This window comes from Spodoptera frugiperda, chromosome 6 (genome assembly GCF_023101765.2).
Source record: "Spodoptera frugiperda isolate SF20-4 chromosome 6, AGI-APGP_CSIRO_Sfru_2.0, whole genome shotgun sequence".
Lineage (NCBI taxonomy): Eukaryota > Metazoa > Arthropoda > Insecta > Lepidoptera > Noctuidae > Spodoptera > Spodoptera frugiperda.
In genome coordinates this window covers 5,740,415-5,760,354 of record NC_064217.1, presented here as the reverse complement: position 1 = coordinate 5,760,354, position 19,940 = coordinate 5,740,415, and the positions used below count along the sequence as shown (strand labels likewise).

Here is a 19,940-nt window from a genome sequence, read left to right as displayed (position 1 = left end):
CTACAATCCTTAGGTGGGTACGACAGAAGATTGACTTGGATGTTTTGTTGCTGGAGGTGCATCAGTCGTGTGTATGCTAATTGGTGCTTTACTTGAGTCGATAGTGTAAGCAGTTAAATGTAGTGAAACTCATTTATATTCAAACATGTTGCTATCGACGTACTTGTGTTGTTCGAAATCTTTATAACCTTAGATAAATACAATGATTTAAGGTGTTGGGTTTATTGTATCAGAACTTAGCGGCTCTGTAAAGTCAAGGAAACCGAAAAGTTTTGAACATGTCGTTATCACACTGTTTTTCGCCCACAGGCGCGGTAAAACCTGCGATTAATGTCTTCAGCCATCCCCCATACGGATGCCAAACTTTTCCTAATTAATTGTAAGATTTTAATCATGGTTCTGGCGTAACGGAATTATTATGGACCGTTTAATTTCCTTGCCCTACGCCCTTCGGCGTCTTACTGCGCTAATGCGTTATTGCAAAATTTTAATCAAGGGTGTGAGCGAGTAATTAAATTATGCAGGCTGTCGTATGCACTCCACGATTATAAATCTTCGATGTTTGCTTAGGAAATGCTAACAGTCATATTATTTTATCGCGGCAATATAACAGTTGCCCCTCAGTGTCAACATCTGGCGACAGTGTTGTGCCCGATTAAAATTTTGGACTTTTCCTTTCGGTTATTGTCACTAGTTTTTATACTTAATAGCACTTTCTGAGAATAGATAATTTTATTAAGTTAGACATATAAAACAATATGAAAGACGTGAGACACCATAAACTATAAAGAACATTCATATTCAATTATAATGAGACGCAGCGCGATGTAAACGCTGCATAATAAAAGAGGTTTATTACTTCAACACGAAACCGCACTTTAGTCAATTTGCTGAACCGCCCGCCAAGTCAAAAGTAGAGTCAGACAGACAGCAATAAAGTTGTATTTATGTAGTTTGCCAACGAATAAAGTCGAACGATGGTTTCAGATCTCAGCATCACTAAAATCTTCAGAACGCAAAAATTAAATTAAAGTCTGCGATCCCAGCAAATGAATCGCGACCAATTGCCTCGTGTTGGGCTAAGATCAAATAATTTTATGAAAATGAACCCCCAGCCCATTTAATTAACCCGACCTCCCCCTATTAAACTGTACAAGAATTCCCTGGTTAAACATTAACATTCGTCAGGAATTTAATTCGAGGGCAACTCTAAATAATATACATAGATACCTTACACTTTTTTGTCTTAATTATATTCTTCTCACACGTCACAATGTAAACGATAGCGGAGATAATTAATTTTATTGGATTTTCTTTTCGCTAGAGAAGTTTTAATTACTACAGGGTGTGTAACCGTGTTTTATAAGCCGGTGCTCGCTCGCCTCGCTCGGACGCTAATTGTTTGTTGCGGTCGTAATATCGCTCATATTCGCTCGCAGCCCTGTAAATTTTCCGATTTCGGCTACATAATTCATTAGCAGGCATTGCTATTACGAACACGTTCACTAATACCTGGATGATTTTCCAAACATCGAGAAATGTTCAAAACTACACAGTACTCACAATACCTACCATTAATTATATCGATTAATCGACCCGAATTTAATTTACTTATCTCGTATGGAAAACAAACAACCACAGGACGTGATCGAACTCCGGTCGGATTCGAAGTAGATGCTTATTGAAATTAAGGACGTAGAATCTGAGCTCATCAAACATTAAGCCCTTACGTGTACCTGGGGGCCTTCGCTAAATAAATAAATGGAGCAAATGAAAAACATCCACGCCTCGCTCGTATCGAAACAGTGAGAATTCGTCGGAGGCAATAATAAATATGCATAGCGCGTCTATGCCACATCCTCTGTGATTAGTCGTGTGGAGGCACAGAGCCCCCCTAGCCACTGATACGGATAGGTGAGTGATAGCGAGGGGGCCTTAGAACTAAGCAACCCCTAGCTAATAATGCTAGTGTATCTCTGTAGTATTGGCGAATTTCTTGGATATTGCCAATATGGGGTGTTCACGTGCGCGCACTTTTGTTTCTGTCAAAGCGCGCCTCACGGCTGGGTAACGTTCGACAAGGGAATCCGTATTCAAAGTCTAACATTGTGTGGGACGAAAACAGTGTGGGAGCGACTTGTAACGGATCACTCGACTGTCACTGTTCTAAAATTATGTAATTTATTAAAATGTATCAAATAAGATATCAAGGCATTTTAGTATTTGTTTTTTGTAGCATTATAAATTGGCTTTATTATTGTATGTCATCTATCATTGGTGGAAATACTGGTAAATAATATCAACGTAGTGTTACAATACTTGGGACACTCTTGGCTATTGAAATTTCATACCAGGTTCAATTATTTAATACCAACATAGGAAGGCTGGCTTGCTACCTAATACCTCTATGTATTAGTAGCAGCATATAAATTTACGCCGTAAAAGCATGCACTTTATAGCTTGGTGTGGGATGCATTATATTCGGTAGAGTTATGTGCTCTTTGGGCTGTCTTCGTAGAAGAATGACTCCCAAGACATGAGGCTGTAATGTTGGGGAGGCATACAGCCTTCGATTTATTAGAGGACGTGTTCTTGTTTATCTCACCTGAGGTACCTTACATTGCCGCCTGCGTATAGTTTACCAGCAGGCATGGGGTTACTTCTATACCATTTTTATACTAAATTCTACATTACTAAGTGAATCAATGTTTTTAGGAAATAAAACACCATTTCATAACGAACATTTACTACTGGATATCTACATAACACAACGTGAAAATTCTCGAGCGCTTGATTAGAATATTTTGAAAGGTTTCACTTAGTTAGGTAGGTACATTTGTGAACCTCATCAGGTGTGTGCAAGAAACAAGTGAACCAGAAATAATTCATGCGGCGGTTTCTTCACACTCGAGCAGGGCTCTTTACAAAATTAATTCCCCTACGTGACACCCGCGTACCAATTCAATGTAGACACAAAATCGCAACAACTGAACGTGGAATTGAACGCAGAGATTCACCTCTAGCGGTTATATTTATTGTTATTGCTTGCCGATTGCGCGCGAACCGTCGTCTAAATCAAATTACGAGTCCGGCACAGCCCTAAACAAATTTCAATTTTCAATTACGCCCATGTAGGAGTGGTGGCAAGGACCTCCCTAGAGGACCTCTGACTTATTGCACTGTATCGAAGTGATGCTTCAATAATATATTCAGAATAATTGTTTATACTTGGTACGGCGGTGGTGCCTGACTCTATAGAATCCGTTTGCTAGAAACACGGTAAATCATGATTTATGTCAAGCCTTGTAGTACAGATCACGCGACCAAACGTGAGTATGATTTTATGACTTTTATTACATGGAATAGTCTTTGAAAACAGTTGCCGCGTCACGCTTCTTATTGATTTCATGTGGCAATAAAAGAATCGACGCCGACCTTAGCCTCCCCATATACTTTTTCCAGTTCAATGAGCATAAATTGCAATAGGATTCCACGCGGTGGATGGCCCCGAATATTTCTTGTGAACCGCGCGTATCTTGTGCGTAGAAAAGGTGCAAAGATTTACCTGAAACCCTTATAGGGGCTATCGTCCAACATTAAAACATTTATTTTTCGATAAATTTCTATCTGTGGTTTGGTACCTGGATTGTATCACCCCATACGCACCAACAGATAAAAAAAATAATACGTACGTGCGCACGGTTTAATCGAACTTGTGAGATTTTCCGAAATCTTATTATTATTTAAAAATCTTGTTACTTACTTAATAACTACAGGGGAAATACGTTTTGTCGACGGTAAAGACGTCGGTATCCTATGATTGAAGTTTACCCAATTCACTGCGTTTGCTTAAGATTTTATGTAAATTATTTTTCGACAGCTCCGTATTCCCGGAAAACATTTTCTCTGTATATAAACCGAGTTTAGCAAATTACAAGTAAACAACTTTAGGAATAAATAAATGAGAACCTCATACCAATTTGATTGGTTGTAAAAGATTTCGAAATAGCATATTTCCTCTTAGGATCTTAATTCTCCTGTATACGTCTGTTTCTGTGACACAAATCAGTGGCGTATGAAAACAAACCGATTCAGGCTGACATATTGGAAGGGAGCCCCTATTCGTTCAAACGACAATAAAACCAATAGTTGTATCCGAGCGCGTCCCGTTCCAATGAATTCTTACGGAAAGCCAATAAGAAAAAAGTATTACCAACAAAGCTGCCGTGATAGTCAATATAGGAGATGCAAGACAAACAGGTAGCAATATCTGTACACCCATAGAGTACACCGGTGATATCAATAAACGGCGTGATGCCGAGATAAAGTAGGGACGGTGCGCGTGCTCCGCCAAGATTGGCGACGATTACCGCACGCGATTCTATCAACGCGGCCCGCTCTCCGCACTCGCGGTACAACGTTATGAACTTACTCACAGCATCATTAATCTTCGCAAATTAAACTTTGCATTTCACACAATCTGTAATTTGTACTCGGATTGTAGACAATAACAAAATAGCTCGCAGAAAAGCAAATACTTTCGTGCCAATTTGTTTAAACAGCCGCTTTCATCGAGTGCAATGAAAATAAACATCTCATTTGACTTCATAATGCAATAACTTTTTTCAGTTCAGCATACAAAGCAGAAAGATATTAAAAATGAATCGGGCTCGACGTTCCACGAGCTCAATAATCAATAAGCAGTTTAAATAATACGCAATAAAACTCAAGCTTCGGATATAGTGTTTCAAATGTTCGATTTCTTCGACACGGGCCATTAGCGGAGCAAAGGAAATCTGCAATCTCAAGAGATTGAAAATCAAACAATACGAACGTTCGTAACATAATACCATTTGTTATTAAGACACAAATGTGGCATTAGAGGGAAGTAAGGCAAAGACGAAAGTTGCGCCGCGTTCAGCGCGAGGGGGAGACGCGACACAAAATGTTTATAGAGAGAACAGTCTAGGGGGTAATGTTAGTAATAAAATTTTATACACCTTAATATTTCGCTGAACGATGAGTCGAGGCGTGTGTGAAATTATGTACTCACCGCGTGGTGGCGAATTTACTACTTCCTCGTCGAGCAAGAGTTGTACTTTTTTTTTCATTGCGCAATGAGCTTAAATATTATTTTTCATTTGTCGGGGGTTTTGTGAGTTTTATGTGACCAATTAAATTCAATTTGGGCTTTTACTTAATACTAACATCAAAATATCGAAACGAACGGTCATGCTTTGTGAAAATAAACAAGAAGTGGTGGTAATACCAGCTCTGCAAGCTAGCTGATTCAAAACGTCGTTTCGCCATGTGATAATTTATGTAAATGAAAAACACATTACCCTGTTTCCTATTCGAGGCGCTGACATGTGTTCAGAACATGTTTATTGCCGTGTTTTGTCTTTATTATCTCGACTCTCGTGTCACTACTTCGTTCTATGTGTCGTCGCGCCGCTGTATTTCATAATTTTTGCTGCTCTCGACTGCGAATTCATTTTTATCACACTCTAAAAGCTATCTGATATATGTATGCACACTAAACCCAGCTAGCATTAAAATGCATTTTTAAATAACCATTCCTGAGAGCGACTACGTTTTCTTTTAAAAATAAAACGCTTATATTAAATTCGCGTAGATTGAAAAAATCTTAATCAAGTCCACAGAGCTATAACAGAAACTAGATATCCGCTTTATAGCAGTTTTAGGAAAGAGTGCCAGTAACACCGCAGAACGTTTTCTAAATTACCAACGTGAACCTAATAAAGGCTAAGAAGTTTTAGGTGAGCGTTTGGTAAAAATACGGTGTCGCAAAAGTTTTCTTTATTAGTTTCTCCCTTTAATCCGGCCAGGCGTGTCCCAATGTCTTTATGGCGAATTTTCAATCTGAGTCTGGGTGGAAGCCAATAAGAAATCAACTATTTTTCCCTGATTCCCGTGCATCGGTTCGAGGGGAGTCTCGCTTCTTTACGACTTCTTTTACGATTGGAGGTGCATTCGGAATTAGTCCGCACCATCGGGAGAGCCTTTTCGTGTCTACGACGAAAGGTAAAAGGATTACAATGACGGAATTTTTCTTCCCTCTAAAAATTTTAAAGCCTTTATTTTATTGAACAATGCGACCCCGTAGTTTTCGTCATTCCTAACATCTTTTGATAGAAAATCGACGTGGCGACAGCACACAACTTTGATACTTGAAGCGAAAAGCGTATAATGCTCACTTTTTAAACTACTGAAGTTTTCCCTACAACATAGCCGGTGAATGTTTACGATATTGTTAGCTTTTTTAGAAAACAATTTTGCGTCGTTTTCCTGTTGCCAAAGTTCCGAACCTTTTTCAACAAAAAGATTTCAGTAGTAAAGGATTTTTTAGATGGCATCTCCCTCGTATGCTGCGTGTTTACTGTTAATCAAGTGAGTGGAGTTATGAGGCGAAAAATACGAGGAGAGCTAATTTGTTAGTGAGATTTGGCTTTACGAAAAAATTCTATATACATTATATTATGTACTGACAAGTCTTCCTCCTTATTTTCAAAAATATTGTTTTTGTTTAGCTTTAGTGAAATCCTTTGACTGTCAATTAAGTGTTAAGAAATAAGTGTTAAGGGCAATTTTTTTGCTAACTAGGCACATATGCTGTAAATAAGATACTTGAATGGTTATTATGAACTCTATTAGTATAATCTAAATATGTAATTATCATTACCATATCGAGTATAGATCCTACTGTAAAAATATCGTAAAACCATAATAACATCAGTCATTCCTTATAATCTATGGTTTAATCTCGCCATATTTGAACGTAAAACGAATTTGGAGCATCATAAGCGTATCTTAGTAGGTATCGCGAAACATAAAGATATAAAGAGCAACTCGCGACAAAAAAATATAATTAAAAGGCTTCATTCTACAAAATAAGTTCGTAACGAGGGATGAGATGAGATGAAGTTCTGTTAATACTTTATTACGACTCGTGTTAGATAACTCTACGGACTTTATGGCACTCTTTTAATGGCGGCAGTCCGGCCCTGGCGACCTCTACCGTCGGTTTACTGTTATTAATATTTTAAATACATTTTCAACTTTAATAACGTATTAAAAATTTAAAGGGATAGACTAGTGGCCATTAAGATTGCTTGGTTTATGTTTTCGCTATTAAAACTTACTTATTACGTGCTGGATTAATTTTGTCTGCTACACTTTATTTACTGCTTTATCTTTTTTTTTGTAAAAGTAGTGAAAGTTATATTTATTGATATTTTTGTATATTTCATTATCAAATCATACAATAAGTCCAGTCAACAATACACAACATAAACGATTTCATAATGTTTAGTTCAATTAATATAATAATGTCAGTAATTTGCAATATAATCCACTATGTTTTGTAGTGGCTTATCCCGTGGTTCTAGAGTAAAAGGTAGCCTATTAATTTTTCCATACTAAAATCTGTCTCTGTGTCAAACATCCTAATGATCTCAGTATTTTTTCCGTCAATGAGGAACGAATATAATAAATCGATACATCTATACGTCCTGACAACTCTTCATATTTACAGTCCCACATTCATATTTTTCCCAAAACATTTCGATCATAACTTCTTTATACAAAGGCATGTATTATGTAAATCTAGTCACTTTAACTTTCCATTCCTTACTATTATGCAAACCTTGACCCGTTTACATATTAAACTTAACCGAACCTTCTAAATACAAGCATTTATTCTGACATAGGTAGATACATATAGGGAGTGCTCCCTCTCTCCGCGTAATATACATCATGTATCCAAAATTCATTCGGTACATTATCTGTACACGTGTCGCGATTAACTCTGTTAACTCACTTCAACTTGCCGACGCCAGTAACTGAGTATTCAGTGAGATCGTGACTGAAATATCATATCATAAGCGAGTTAATTTAGTTTCCCCCTGTAGATGGCTCAGTGGCATTAGTAGTTACTACTGCCATGAAGAATATTCGTAAAAGATACAAGATTATTAGAGGTGTGTCTGCAACTTGTTTACTTCGTGTTGCAAGTAAACAAACATGTTTTGCTTTACAGATTATTATTATGGAAAAGCAAACTTTTTTTCACTGAATAACATTGCATAATTTGCCCGAAATAAAGAAAAAAGTCAACAAACAATCACAAAATTATCAATCAACTCTTGTAAAAATAATTGTCGAAACGTTAAATTTCGACTTGCCCGTGTTACTGTTAAAGACACGGCCGATAACGACACGAAACAAACACCCGCGGGGCGCGTTCTGAATTAATCCAATTCACAGATTAGGTATAACAGAAAGCTAATGGGCCAAAGTTTCCATGTAAGCCATTGTGTGCCGTTAATCTAATCGGTGCCGTGTATAACGATATTTTGATATCAGACCGTACAATTGCCAAATGAAAAATACGCGGATTTCCTGTCGACCGTAATCGCCATGTAATCCATCAAATGAAACGATGGTGAACGCTTTGCTTACCGTACGAAAGTCTGCCCTATTACGTATTGTCACGATTTAATACGACTGATGTATGAGTTATTTACATGGTATTTATTTTGATTGATTGTAAATATAAAGGCATGTTTTCATATAGAACAAACAATTTGCATACGAAATGCTGAAATCTCTGTGTATTTTATTAAATTCATCTGCTTTGTTCTGAATAGCGCCTATCTTACCTGTTACCGTTTAACGAAAGACATTAAAGTGTATCAGTAACCTACATACAATGAAAACAAGGGTGCTTTCCCTTACAAATTACAGTATCCATAAAATACAAAAGCATGTTGTTTGCTCAAACTACCCTTGACCAAAATAATGTCGTGTGATAGGATCTTTGAAACGTGCGCGGGTTTATTATAACTTTCTTCCTAAGAGTTCCAGCTGTGAGGGACCATGTCGCCCCCCCTCCGTCTCTCTTCACTCCCTTGCTACCCCTCACCTGACCAACGTAGCAGTGCTCATGCGATAAAACAATTACCTACTACAATGAAGTTGCGTTCCAGCTACGAACTTCCAGCCTTAAATTGTGAAACTCATAACTCTTAGTATAAATACGCTCATAATATTTGGCTCAAATCAAAGAGTATAAATTAAATCTGAATTTATTATCATAAAAAGCTAATAAAATTACTTTTTAACGAGGACATTTTTTAATTGTTTTAAGTTTTAAGAGCAATTAAAGCCAACCCTTGCATGGCAGATTTTTATAATGAACTAACTCCATTTCAACGGTTAATGAGGCGATTGGATGGTCATAAAATTGGTCAACTTTAACCATAACAAAACTTCAAGAAACATTAACTATAAACATTTTACTTCTGCTTCGATAAGCCGAAAAAGATTAAAGGAATGTAGTAACTATTTACCATATCGTATTATTAAATAAAGTTCTAATTAAAGAAAAAAATAATCTAGTAGCAACAAAAGGCAAGTTCTTACTATCAGATCTGGGTACGTTGTCGTGTTACCGTTTAAACAACTCGCGTGCTGAACTAGCCAGGATCTTGATACGGTAAGGCCCGCACTAATTATAGTTTTGCTTATTACCCACGACCTCGACTAGTTATTGTAACTACGCCAATAATTTGTACATCTACTGTTGGCCTAAATATTGAAACTGTTTTTTAATCAGCTGACCCAACGTTGGTAGAGAGTAACGCTTTTGAAAGTAACAATCGATTCCGATACAGAATAATGGTTTTATAAAATAAACGACTACATTTTATAAAATAAACTCCGCAGCAAAAACTCCAGTACAAACATTGTAGAATCTAGCACGGACTTTGTAAGTCTAGTGTGTAGATCATCTGTGCTGAAAGTCGGGATCAACGTGAATATTCTCCGACGCTGAAGGTTCGACACTAAACTCTACATATTTCATCGCCACGCGGGGCTTGTCGTCCTATCTTTCATTGCGTCTCCTGTAAAAATCACATATTCAAAGCTAGTGCATTTTTCATCAGTCAATGCTATGTAGGATCACAATAAACTTTTAGTGGGCGTTCCTCAGGGTAACATTTTAGGACCATCTGCATATTGAAAAGACTTTGTGAAACTATGCATGTTATATTGTAAGCTGTCTTCCTTTGTGTAAGTCTGATAAACTTTCTTGTAGATGAAAAATAATTGGATACAACATAAGAACATTACGATAGATATAAGTCACGCTGTTATGAAAAATTCATTATGACATAAACTTAAACCCAACAGCAACTATAACTACATTTAATGGGCGATGACATTCTAGAAACGTCTGGTATTACGTGGCTATAAAAAGGAATACATTTGTTCAACGTTCATTCTTCCATAATAATTTCTCTACGTGCATTCTGTTCATAGTCAGCTAACATCTTTTTATTGTTCGTAGTGCTGACTTCTAAGATTTCTTCACAGTATTATTTTAGCATAATTTGTGTTCTACAATAGTTCTAATAATTTTCAGTTAAATTGACTCAATATTTATTGCTTCTTTTACATTGTATGTAGTGTATTATTTTTATCTAATATTGTCTATTAAATAACAATAAATGTCTGCCGACCAGTTTACCTGCCAAAACATATGCAAATTGTTGTTACAACAGCTCCAAAATCGTGTCCCAAAGGCGTCTCGTCTGCAAGCTATACTGATTCCTGAATTCTGTCGCACCTGCCGATTCCCTGCGACATCGCCTTTCCAATTCAAACTACATTTCTACTGATGTACGTTATGTCAAGTCTTTATGGCTCCACTTACATTATACTCTCTAGACATCAGGTCGTGCCTCTCTCTAATGTAGAAATGTTCGTATTGGGTTTCTTTGAAAGGTACGGTTGATAGAATATCGTCAGTCACATTTTTCGAGGCAATTTTTTATATATTTTTGTCTTTAATTCTTTATACACCATTCTCTTTTATTACACCTTAAGCTTTTGATATAATATTTAATACGCATAAAAAATAGTAAGTAAACTTTTTATAGACTGTGTATAAGTATCTAAAATGTATCTTATTTGGTATATGATAAAATGGTTGTAGGATTCTTATGTTCAAGAAGGAATATAGGAAAATTCGAAATAAACACAAAACAAGCTTCCATTGACGGAGTTCGTCCGTATGATCAAAACTTGCAGAGTTAGGCGAACATGACGGCTGGCTTCGTGAAAAATATATTCTGCGAATGATAGACGTACGAACGGTTCCCAGCAAAAATACTTGCACATTCCCAAGTCTTGGGCCAAGCTATTTACACTCATATTTATTTTCGTTTTACTTTCTAAGCTAAGGTATATTTGGAAGAAAAAACCCTCTATTTTTTATGGATGTTTAAAAATGTTTTATACAGGCACACTATAATAAAATTGATTTTAATTATATTTAAAAACAGAACAACACAAACAATTTATACATTTTGACAATTATTTGCTCTTTATTGTAAATTAAATCGTTTACAACAATACCTTCCTTACGAAACCGACGAAATTTAAAACGTATTAAAATTAATCGTAAGAATCTCATAAATCAAAGTTATAAAATAAATTTCGTTACATTTAACTCGAACAAAGTATTGCCAACTATACCTTTGATATGCGTATCAAATAGTTGAGACGCGTCTGAATACACAGCTCTTTCAATTCTTTGATCTTTTTCTACTTAAAAATGTAACTTACGCATATTCATGTCGTAAAAAATGTGATATAAAAATGTCACTATGCAAAGTTTCCAACCCTTTTCAAACATAAGAATAGGCAATGTACATTCCATTGTGTCTTTTTTCAGAATTACTTTTTAAGATAGGAACATAATTTTGCATTTATTAAATTGTTGTCAGTTTATAATAGTAAAATACCTATAATTTACGTATGAGAGAACCATGCTTCCACACGAATGGGCCAGCTCGACCAGAGTGATACCACGGATAAAGGACGTGAAACAACGCTTGCGTTGTATTTCGTCGTGTGAGTGAGGTTACCGGAGGCCCAATTACCCCCTTCCCAATTCCCGATTCCCCAACAACCCTTAAATTCTTAACCCCCAAAAGGCCCGCAACGCACTTGTAACGCCTCTGGTGTTTTAACTGGCCATGGGCGGTGACGATTACTTACCATCAGGTTATCTGTCTACTCATTTACCAGCTTATTCCATAAAAAATATTGATTTTTATTGATAATTATTTTTAAAATGTGTAAACATTTGTATATTAAACTGGTTTTTCTATCTTTCCAGATCATGTACGCGAATTCTCCTGTGGCACACTTTACTATCGAACCTTCTTCGTGGATTCCAAACGAGATGCTCTTTATGTGGGAGCTATGTAAGTATCCATATAATCTTACTAATATTATAAATGCGAGGTTTTATGTTTGTTTGTTACTCCTTCACGTCAAAACGGCTGAAGGGATCTATACGAAATTTGAAACAGGGGTAGATTATGGTCTTGGATAATGCGGGGAAGCCGCTAGCAGATGCTAGTAAAGTTTATATGTCCTTACTAATTTCTACTTAAAGTTAAATATAGAATAAGTTGATTATATTTTCAATTAATGTTTAAAAATATAATTTTAGAGTGTTTTAAATAAATATATGGATTTTCAATTTTAAATAGTCGAAAATGATTAACATTATTGATTTATATATTGATTTACCTAAAAAATCACAGACAAAAATGACAGTTTTAATCAGTTTTCATCTAGAAATCCCCACGGGCAAACAAGCTAGCTATTATCAGGATAAAATACGTTCTTTACTTCACCAATTCAATAATATAATCCATAATCTTTATTCCCTACACATATCACAACAAAATCAAATACGATTCCGATCTTCAATTCAAATGTACACATATCTGTCATTTTCTCAACACAAAACAAAAACCAATCGTTCCAATACAATCAAATAGCTATTTTTACGAGTGCCACCGTATCAACTTTACCTTTGGTTCGCTACGGTTACCCATCAACCAAACACGCTTGACCTCTGGTTATTCATAGTTTTACTCAACAAACGTCCACTGGAAAGATTTTTCAAGGAACCAGAAGGGTCAACTTACTTTGGTGATTCAATAAAAAGAGGTGATATAGGTCAATCGTGTGTGTCACGAAGGTAACTAATTTCGTTCGGTGAATAACAGAACCGCGTTTTGAGCCATAAAATGATTCTTCTATAAATGTTATGGTAACTTTTACGCAACTTTGTAACATATCCCCCGTAGTCCGCAGTAAATTGAGTAAACTTTTCCATTCAAATAGCCCAAGTTAAAAGAGTTTTACAACATTCCTTTTATGTTTTCTTATGATGCCTATTTCTTTGCAGGGATCGGCTGTATCGGCTGAATATGAATAACATCAGCGCATCACACTGTGAAGTAAGTTATCAATTGATATATTATTTTTATAGTCACAATATTTTAGATCAATAAAAAAACCTTTTATATGATTTTATTCGGTAGTGTACAAACAGTATACTGTCTGTAGTATTAAAATAAAAGCAGCAAAACTACAGGATTCTGAAACTAACTAGTATTTTTTGTTCACAGAGAGATTCCATAAATCTGGAGCCTAGCAACGTTGCGCAATGCGTATCCAAAGGAAAATCAGAGGTAAGTTAATTAAGTGTGAACTGAGTAACTTACATGAGTATCACACAAATGAGATTAAGTCTTCCACATTTCTTGCTAAATTACTTACAACTAGCACTATTTCCATCAAGGGTTAATCCCATTTTTAACAGTGAGCGGCGGGCGGCAAGCATATTTCATAGCGGGGGGCTTACAGCCATGCTCCACCGCGCTATATTAAGGCCGTTAATTTTGATTTACAATCGCAACGTAAAAGCAATATTTGTTTTATTTCTCGGCGGTCGGAGACTGTCTCGAGGATCGGAGAACGACGATTATAGCGACTTGCCTCGATGCGTCATCCACTAATTCGATAATACCCACTCCATACGAAGCGTTACACTTCACTGGTTTCCTATATTTCGCTCTCTTAAAATGTTCGGATTTTACTGATATCAACACAGCCTTATTTATACGCTCTCATAATAAAAGTGGCGATGACTCTGCATATGGTGTCGTATATATTTATAACTCTTTGTTGGCTTCTTCAGACACGTTTATATCTAATAAGATAGTCATAAAACCCGCAACCAGAAATGGGCTGTCTCATACGAAATGTATAAAGTCTTGCCGTGAACAGTAAACCCTCTTTGTGGCTTTTAAAGGTGTACCGAAACGACGGCAGACGCAAAAACTGCCAAAAGCAAATTCACGAGTTTACTGCAACAAAATATCGCGGTAACATAAACCACGCAAATAAAAGGTCAAACTTCTGCAATAGCGTGAGAAGAAAAGCAATAGACCACATGCTACCCACTCCAACTCTTCCGATTGAGAAAAAAGTAAATTTGTTTTATTAGTATCAAAGGGGGCTATAAAAAAGAAATATCCCCGAGTCTATCACCTCGATCGCGAATGGAACGGCCACTCGTGAAGACTATAATCAAAGTTTCTTGCTGTCGGCGAGTTTTCTTTTCTCTAAACACGATGTCGTAACACGAAAAAGGCTGGAAAAATGCCGTCGGCAAATTCCTTAAGGCGGCCACCGGCCCGACGCTCGCCTTGTTGTTTTAACTTTACCGCTCTTTGTGACGCTATTAAAGAGAATTCACTGGTTTAGGTAAATCACAAACTCGAGCCTTTAGATATAGACCTACACCCATACCTCTACTAGTACCTAAATGGTTTTCATAAATTTAAGTCCCCTAACGTTTTATTAATTTGCTTAAAATACGAACCAGACAGAAAACGTATTTCGCGGCACGCTTTTTATACAAATTAGTAAGCAATAAAAACATTTTGACCACCAGCGAAAAGCCTTAAAAGAAAAACGACATAAATTATGCCAAACTGCTTCTCAGACGTACGCTTACGGAACCCACTTACAATACATTTCTTTTAATTTCCCATTGCTTATTACGACCTTTGTGTACGAGTATCGTGGCAAAAGCAATAAAATGTTCCGCATTGGTAATGCAAATCAGCGCTCTTAAATTCCTAATAAAAACCATTATAGAAAAACAAGAAGAAAACCTTTTGGGTAGAAAAACGCGAGGAAAGCCCGCCGTAAATCTACTTACGTACAAAGTGGCGAATAATTAACGAAATGGTCCAATCGAAGGCATTAGTTCCGAGTGGAGTTATGCGAGCGCTGCCGGCTAAGTGCCGTTAAAAGAAACTTAGACGCGAGCTTGATTGTTCTCTTGCTTAATTCTGATTGTTTCCGAGTGCAAAACAGTTTTGTGTTCACGTCAGTACCGTGGCTGAGCGCTCACAGTATATTAATCCGATAATTACTTTAGAACAATCTCTTCCAAAGTTACCGGGCTCGGCCGAACCAAAGAAACGGTGCAAAACTTTTTATTAACAAACAAAGCACTCGGTTAATTGCTTACTTACACGTGCCCATTCCAAATTGAGTTTTACTACGTTTTCTGATTTTGTGTGTGTAGAAAGTAATACGATTTACTCGCTACTTACCTACTCAATCAAACAAAGAGCTGTAGTATATATGTATGTGCTATTTCAATACATTTTTATTCAAATTTTTATACGAGTAATGCTTTATTTTTTCCTAAGGGTAATAAAATTTCCTAGCTGTCATGCTCTCTTGTATTTCGTGGTTATTTATTCTACCTTTGAATATACAGAATAGATACAAGTCACATTTCATATTTGGTTTGAATGAGTCAAAACGTGTATATTTTCTCGAGAGTAAAGTAGAAACATGATATTGACTTCTTATCCGGAGTCAAAGTTTGCTTGCGTAAAAACTTATTCTTTGTTAAGTCAATCAAATTGTTCATAAACTTTTGAATATAGAATGAAATTCATGTAAACTAGCCATTAACAATTTATAAATAACGACATTAAAAAAAGAACACTAATTTAAAAAGATAACAGACGATCACTATTAAAAACATGTTAAATAAAATGTCCTTTTGAGTGGCAAAATCGGAATACGTCTGCCATGTGGAGTTTTTGTTCTGACGTACAGAAAATTGTTTTCAGCTTCACGACTGACCGCAAAGACCACATACCAATCTACTGTTATAAACACTTTGATTCGTATTCGCTCTGTGGAAGTTTTATTTCATATTGTTATTTTATGAATGAATGTTTAATCAATAGCGATGACGGGGTATGAAAATTAAAAATCTATTTAGTCTGTCAGTTAGGTAATGTAAAATTATTGCGTATGTTTTTATTTTGTCATATAAGATAACAATACTTAGATAAAACGATACAAAGTTTGGGAGTAGGAGTAAATATGACATTTCTACGTATAAAATGTAGAATTTCTCACGAAAGTTATAATACAAACATAAATGAAAATCACTGAACATTGAAACAGAAATCAAACATCAGTACTTTAGACAGAAAAAATTGAACTTTAATGTACTGTAATGAACTGAAATGGACCAATATAGCCAGTGTTTTAACCGGTAAAGCGAGCAATGCATTTCTGTCGTCCGGAATATTAATGGCCCGTTTAATATTTATGTCGAAGGCAAATTTGCATAATCACAGCCTGTGAATACTCATACACACCCACGTACTTTCGAATTACTATTATTCCAATGAATTTTGCCCGAGGTAGGCGCATCGCCCATTGATGTGTTACGATTGTTTGTGTTCAACTTTATTTCTGTTGTGTTCACAATCAAGGATTTCATGTTTCATTGATGTCTAGTTAAAATTGTTTGTTTATTTGTGTCTATTGGTTTGGAAGCTACTCTTTCATTGATAACGTTAAATAACTTTTATATAACCGCATTAACTGAAATCCCGCAAGGAGCAACTCTTTGTGTGATCCACAAATTCTTGTTTCGAGTCCCGGTGTTATGTGTGTATGAACTTGTATGTTTGTAAACACACCCACGGCACAAGAGAAAATCATAGTATGAGGCAACGTATTTTTTTAAACAAAACTTAATATTACTGTACATATGTAGAATGTACAATACGACGTTTTGAAAAGTCTTTTATTTTAAGCAATATTTTGACAGATCTCCAGATGACTAATATATTTCTTTTTTACAGCACTTCGACTGCCGAAACCATGTTCGTGTGATTCAACCAATGGGCGATGGCTCCCGTCTCTACGTGTGCGGTACCAACGCACACAGTCCGAAAGATTGGGTCTTATACGTAAGTATTAAAGTTTAAAGTTATTTGTACGAGACATTTCAATTCTTATCTAATAAAGTATTTAGTTAATGTAGAAACTATAGGAGTATCTATTAAATACGTGATTCTGTTGCTAACTATCTGCGAAAAATCTATTACGTAAAAGTATGGATTGGTACTTCGAATATCATTGACGCACGTTCCCTATAATTCTTTGAAAAGATAATGTAGGTGTAAAAAAGTCAATAGATACCTGATCTCGTACCTGAAATGTGACGTATGTGTGTGGGTGTATACGTACATCTTTTCAACCCTTACGGAAAAATAAATACACTATAGTGGGCTATTATTGGGTAAATGTTATGGATACAAAAATAGATTAGTGGGTATAATATTAGGTATATTATCAGCCAAATCGAAGGTTTTTATATGTACCATCTAATATGAAACTAAAAATCCCAATGGAACGACTTAAAAGTGTTCAACAATCACATTGTGAAAAAATAGTATAACTTAAACGAAAACACATTTAAATAAAGATACGCTAATATTTGCACATTCCCAGACAGTTATCAGCAAATACTTAAGAAGCAAAATCTCTATCCCAACCCAGACAAGTGTAAAATAAACAACGAAACGAGACTACTTTATGCGGCGATTTCCATTACATGGCCAACACGAGTATCTCAGCGCACACTCTCTGGGAACATGCAACGAAATGCGAGCTATTATCTAAAGACCCACCCCACTCGAACTGATCCCGACATGAGCCTTGGACAGCAGCCAGCGACGCAACAGATCTCCAACAGGTCCCTAACATATTTCTGCTACAGATAAATGCGACACAATTGAAACTCTCTCCCCACTAATAAATTATACACAAACTTTAAACGTCCAGAAACACGTTTTCGTTCCGTATAAAGTTTGTCTCTTTATTATTAGAACTAATTCCGAAAGTAAAACAGTTTTAAATTAAGAAAAACAATGTCTCCGTAATCCAGTTCGCGCGGAGTTGAAACTAACAACTTCTTTACATTCTCCGAGACTCGCAATTTTCCTAAGATTCTACAGTGATGCTCTTTAAATTTCTATTTCGCCGGTTTATACCGACAACATTCTCAACGAGACTGTATTAAGCGTCCATTCTACATGCAGCTGGATGCATCCAGTACACAACGCACTTCCTAGCTATAAGGAACCGCGGCAAATTTCACGGGTAGCGAGTCCAAATGACGCCATAACACGAACGAAGATTTTCACGACGTCGACAAATTTCTAACTGAACGCTTTCAGATCTCATCCAAAATGGGTTTAACTTCAAAGAATTTTTCGCCATAGAAATTCAAAATAAAATTCACCACTAGTTTATGCGACCACTTTAGATTTATTATTTATTAGGCACTTACATTCTGACCAGTGCCGCACCGACGACCAAATGGACGCCATTTGTGTCCCCACGATGCGACGATAACTGAAGTTATTTTTATGAAAATAATTTTTAAAAACTCATAAAGCTAACTTTTCACAATAGGTATCGAAAGCAGACCGCAATAAATTTCAGTGTGGCCTGTTCACCTCTCACTTTCCCTGCTCTTGACTTTCATATAATTTTATGATGTATTGGGGGTCGTTTTGACCCTTCACACGTTTTATAGCAGTTCTGACACTGTAGAGTTTTGGGATTAATAGGTGCATAGAAAAATATGAAAATGGAATTGTAATGAGATTCAGTCTGAAGTACACTCTCACTTTAAGGTGATTTATAATCGTCGCTATTCCGGATACATTTTACATCCGCGGTGAAATAATATTCCTTTAATCTTGAAAAGCCGAAAAGTAACAAAATACGGATAAATAAATTATTCTTCAAAATAAAACACGTATTGAACATTATCTGTTTCACTTCTCCCACAAACAATAAATCACGTGAGTCGAAAATTCTCACTAATAGGAAGCCAAAAATTGAAAATATATCATCTATACTTACGTAGGGAGGGGACACGGACCGCGTTGATCCCGTTCCTCGGGACTCTTTTGTACAGAGCACTGTCAAAACAGAGATAGTTGCGCATTTAAATATGACTGGATATTAATTCCGTTTGGAAATTGATTTAATTAACTCTCGGATTTGTTAGGAGATCATAGAAATTATTCAACGAATTTTATTTCATGTTTCTTGTGAATGATGATGACTTGTATAAAATTATACAACAAAAAAAACGATTTATGTAAAATGTTAAAAAAACTTACTTTTTTAAGAGCTAAAAAGAACTTTCGCAATAAATTTAAATTGAAACAACACTAATTTGAAGACGCAAAAAAACTGAATTTAACAACACTACAGCGCAAAGCTTTCACAGAGCAATAAATAAAATAAATACAAAGTGCAAAGTCGCGCTATCTACACTATGAGTAATGGGTCGCTCCTCTTAGGGCGCGTCAGTTTCAAAAATTGAGTGAAATCACATGTACGCGATTGATAGGGCGAATGCGACTTGCGGGAACGCATGAACGAAATCGACCGAGCGATTCATATTTGTTGCAACCACCAATTTATATCTATTCTGTTACAAATAGCTGTAGCCGATTGGAAGGGTATTGGAAACAAATGACGCGGTAGTTTGTTTGCAGTGCTTCCATTTTTTTTTTCGATATTGTGGTCGTTGTTCAAAGTAGGGATTGCGTTAATACTATTTAGATTTCATTTAACTTTCAATTTTAACTAGAAAGTAATACAGCTTATTTTAATGTAGACTTATTATTAAACTATTT

General features: G+C 36.1%; 1 protein-coding gene across 5 annotated transcripts in view; it reads left to right on the top strand.

Annotated features, from left to right (window-relative positions):
* The window catches only part of LOC118267494 (semaphorin-2A), a 317,052-nt gene that overhangs the window by 249,368 nt on the left and 47,744 nt on the right, over positions 1-19,940 (top strand). For all 5 annotated transcript variants that reach the window (XM_035581522.2, XM_050694401.1, XM_050694399.1 and 2 more), the window contains 4 exons: positions 12,209-12,296; positions 13,295-13,346; positions 13,518-13,580; positions 17,082-17,189. In XM_035581522.2, coding sequence (XP_035437415.1) covers positions 12,209-12,296; positions 13,295-13,346; positions 13,518-13,580; positions 17,082-17,189 — 311 coding nt within the window. The remainder of the gene's footprint in view (positions 1-12,208; positions 12,297-13,294; positions 13,347-13,517; positions 13,581-17,081; positions 17,190-19,940) is intronic.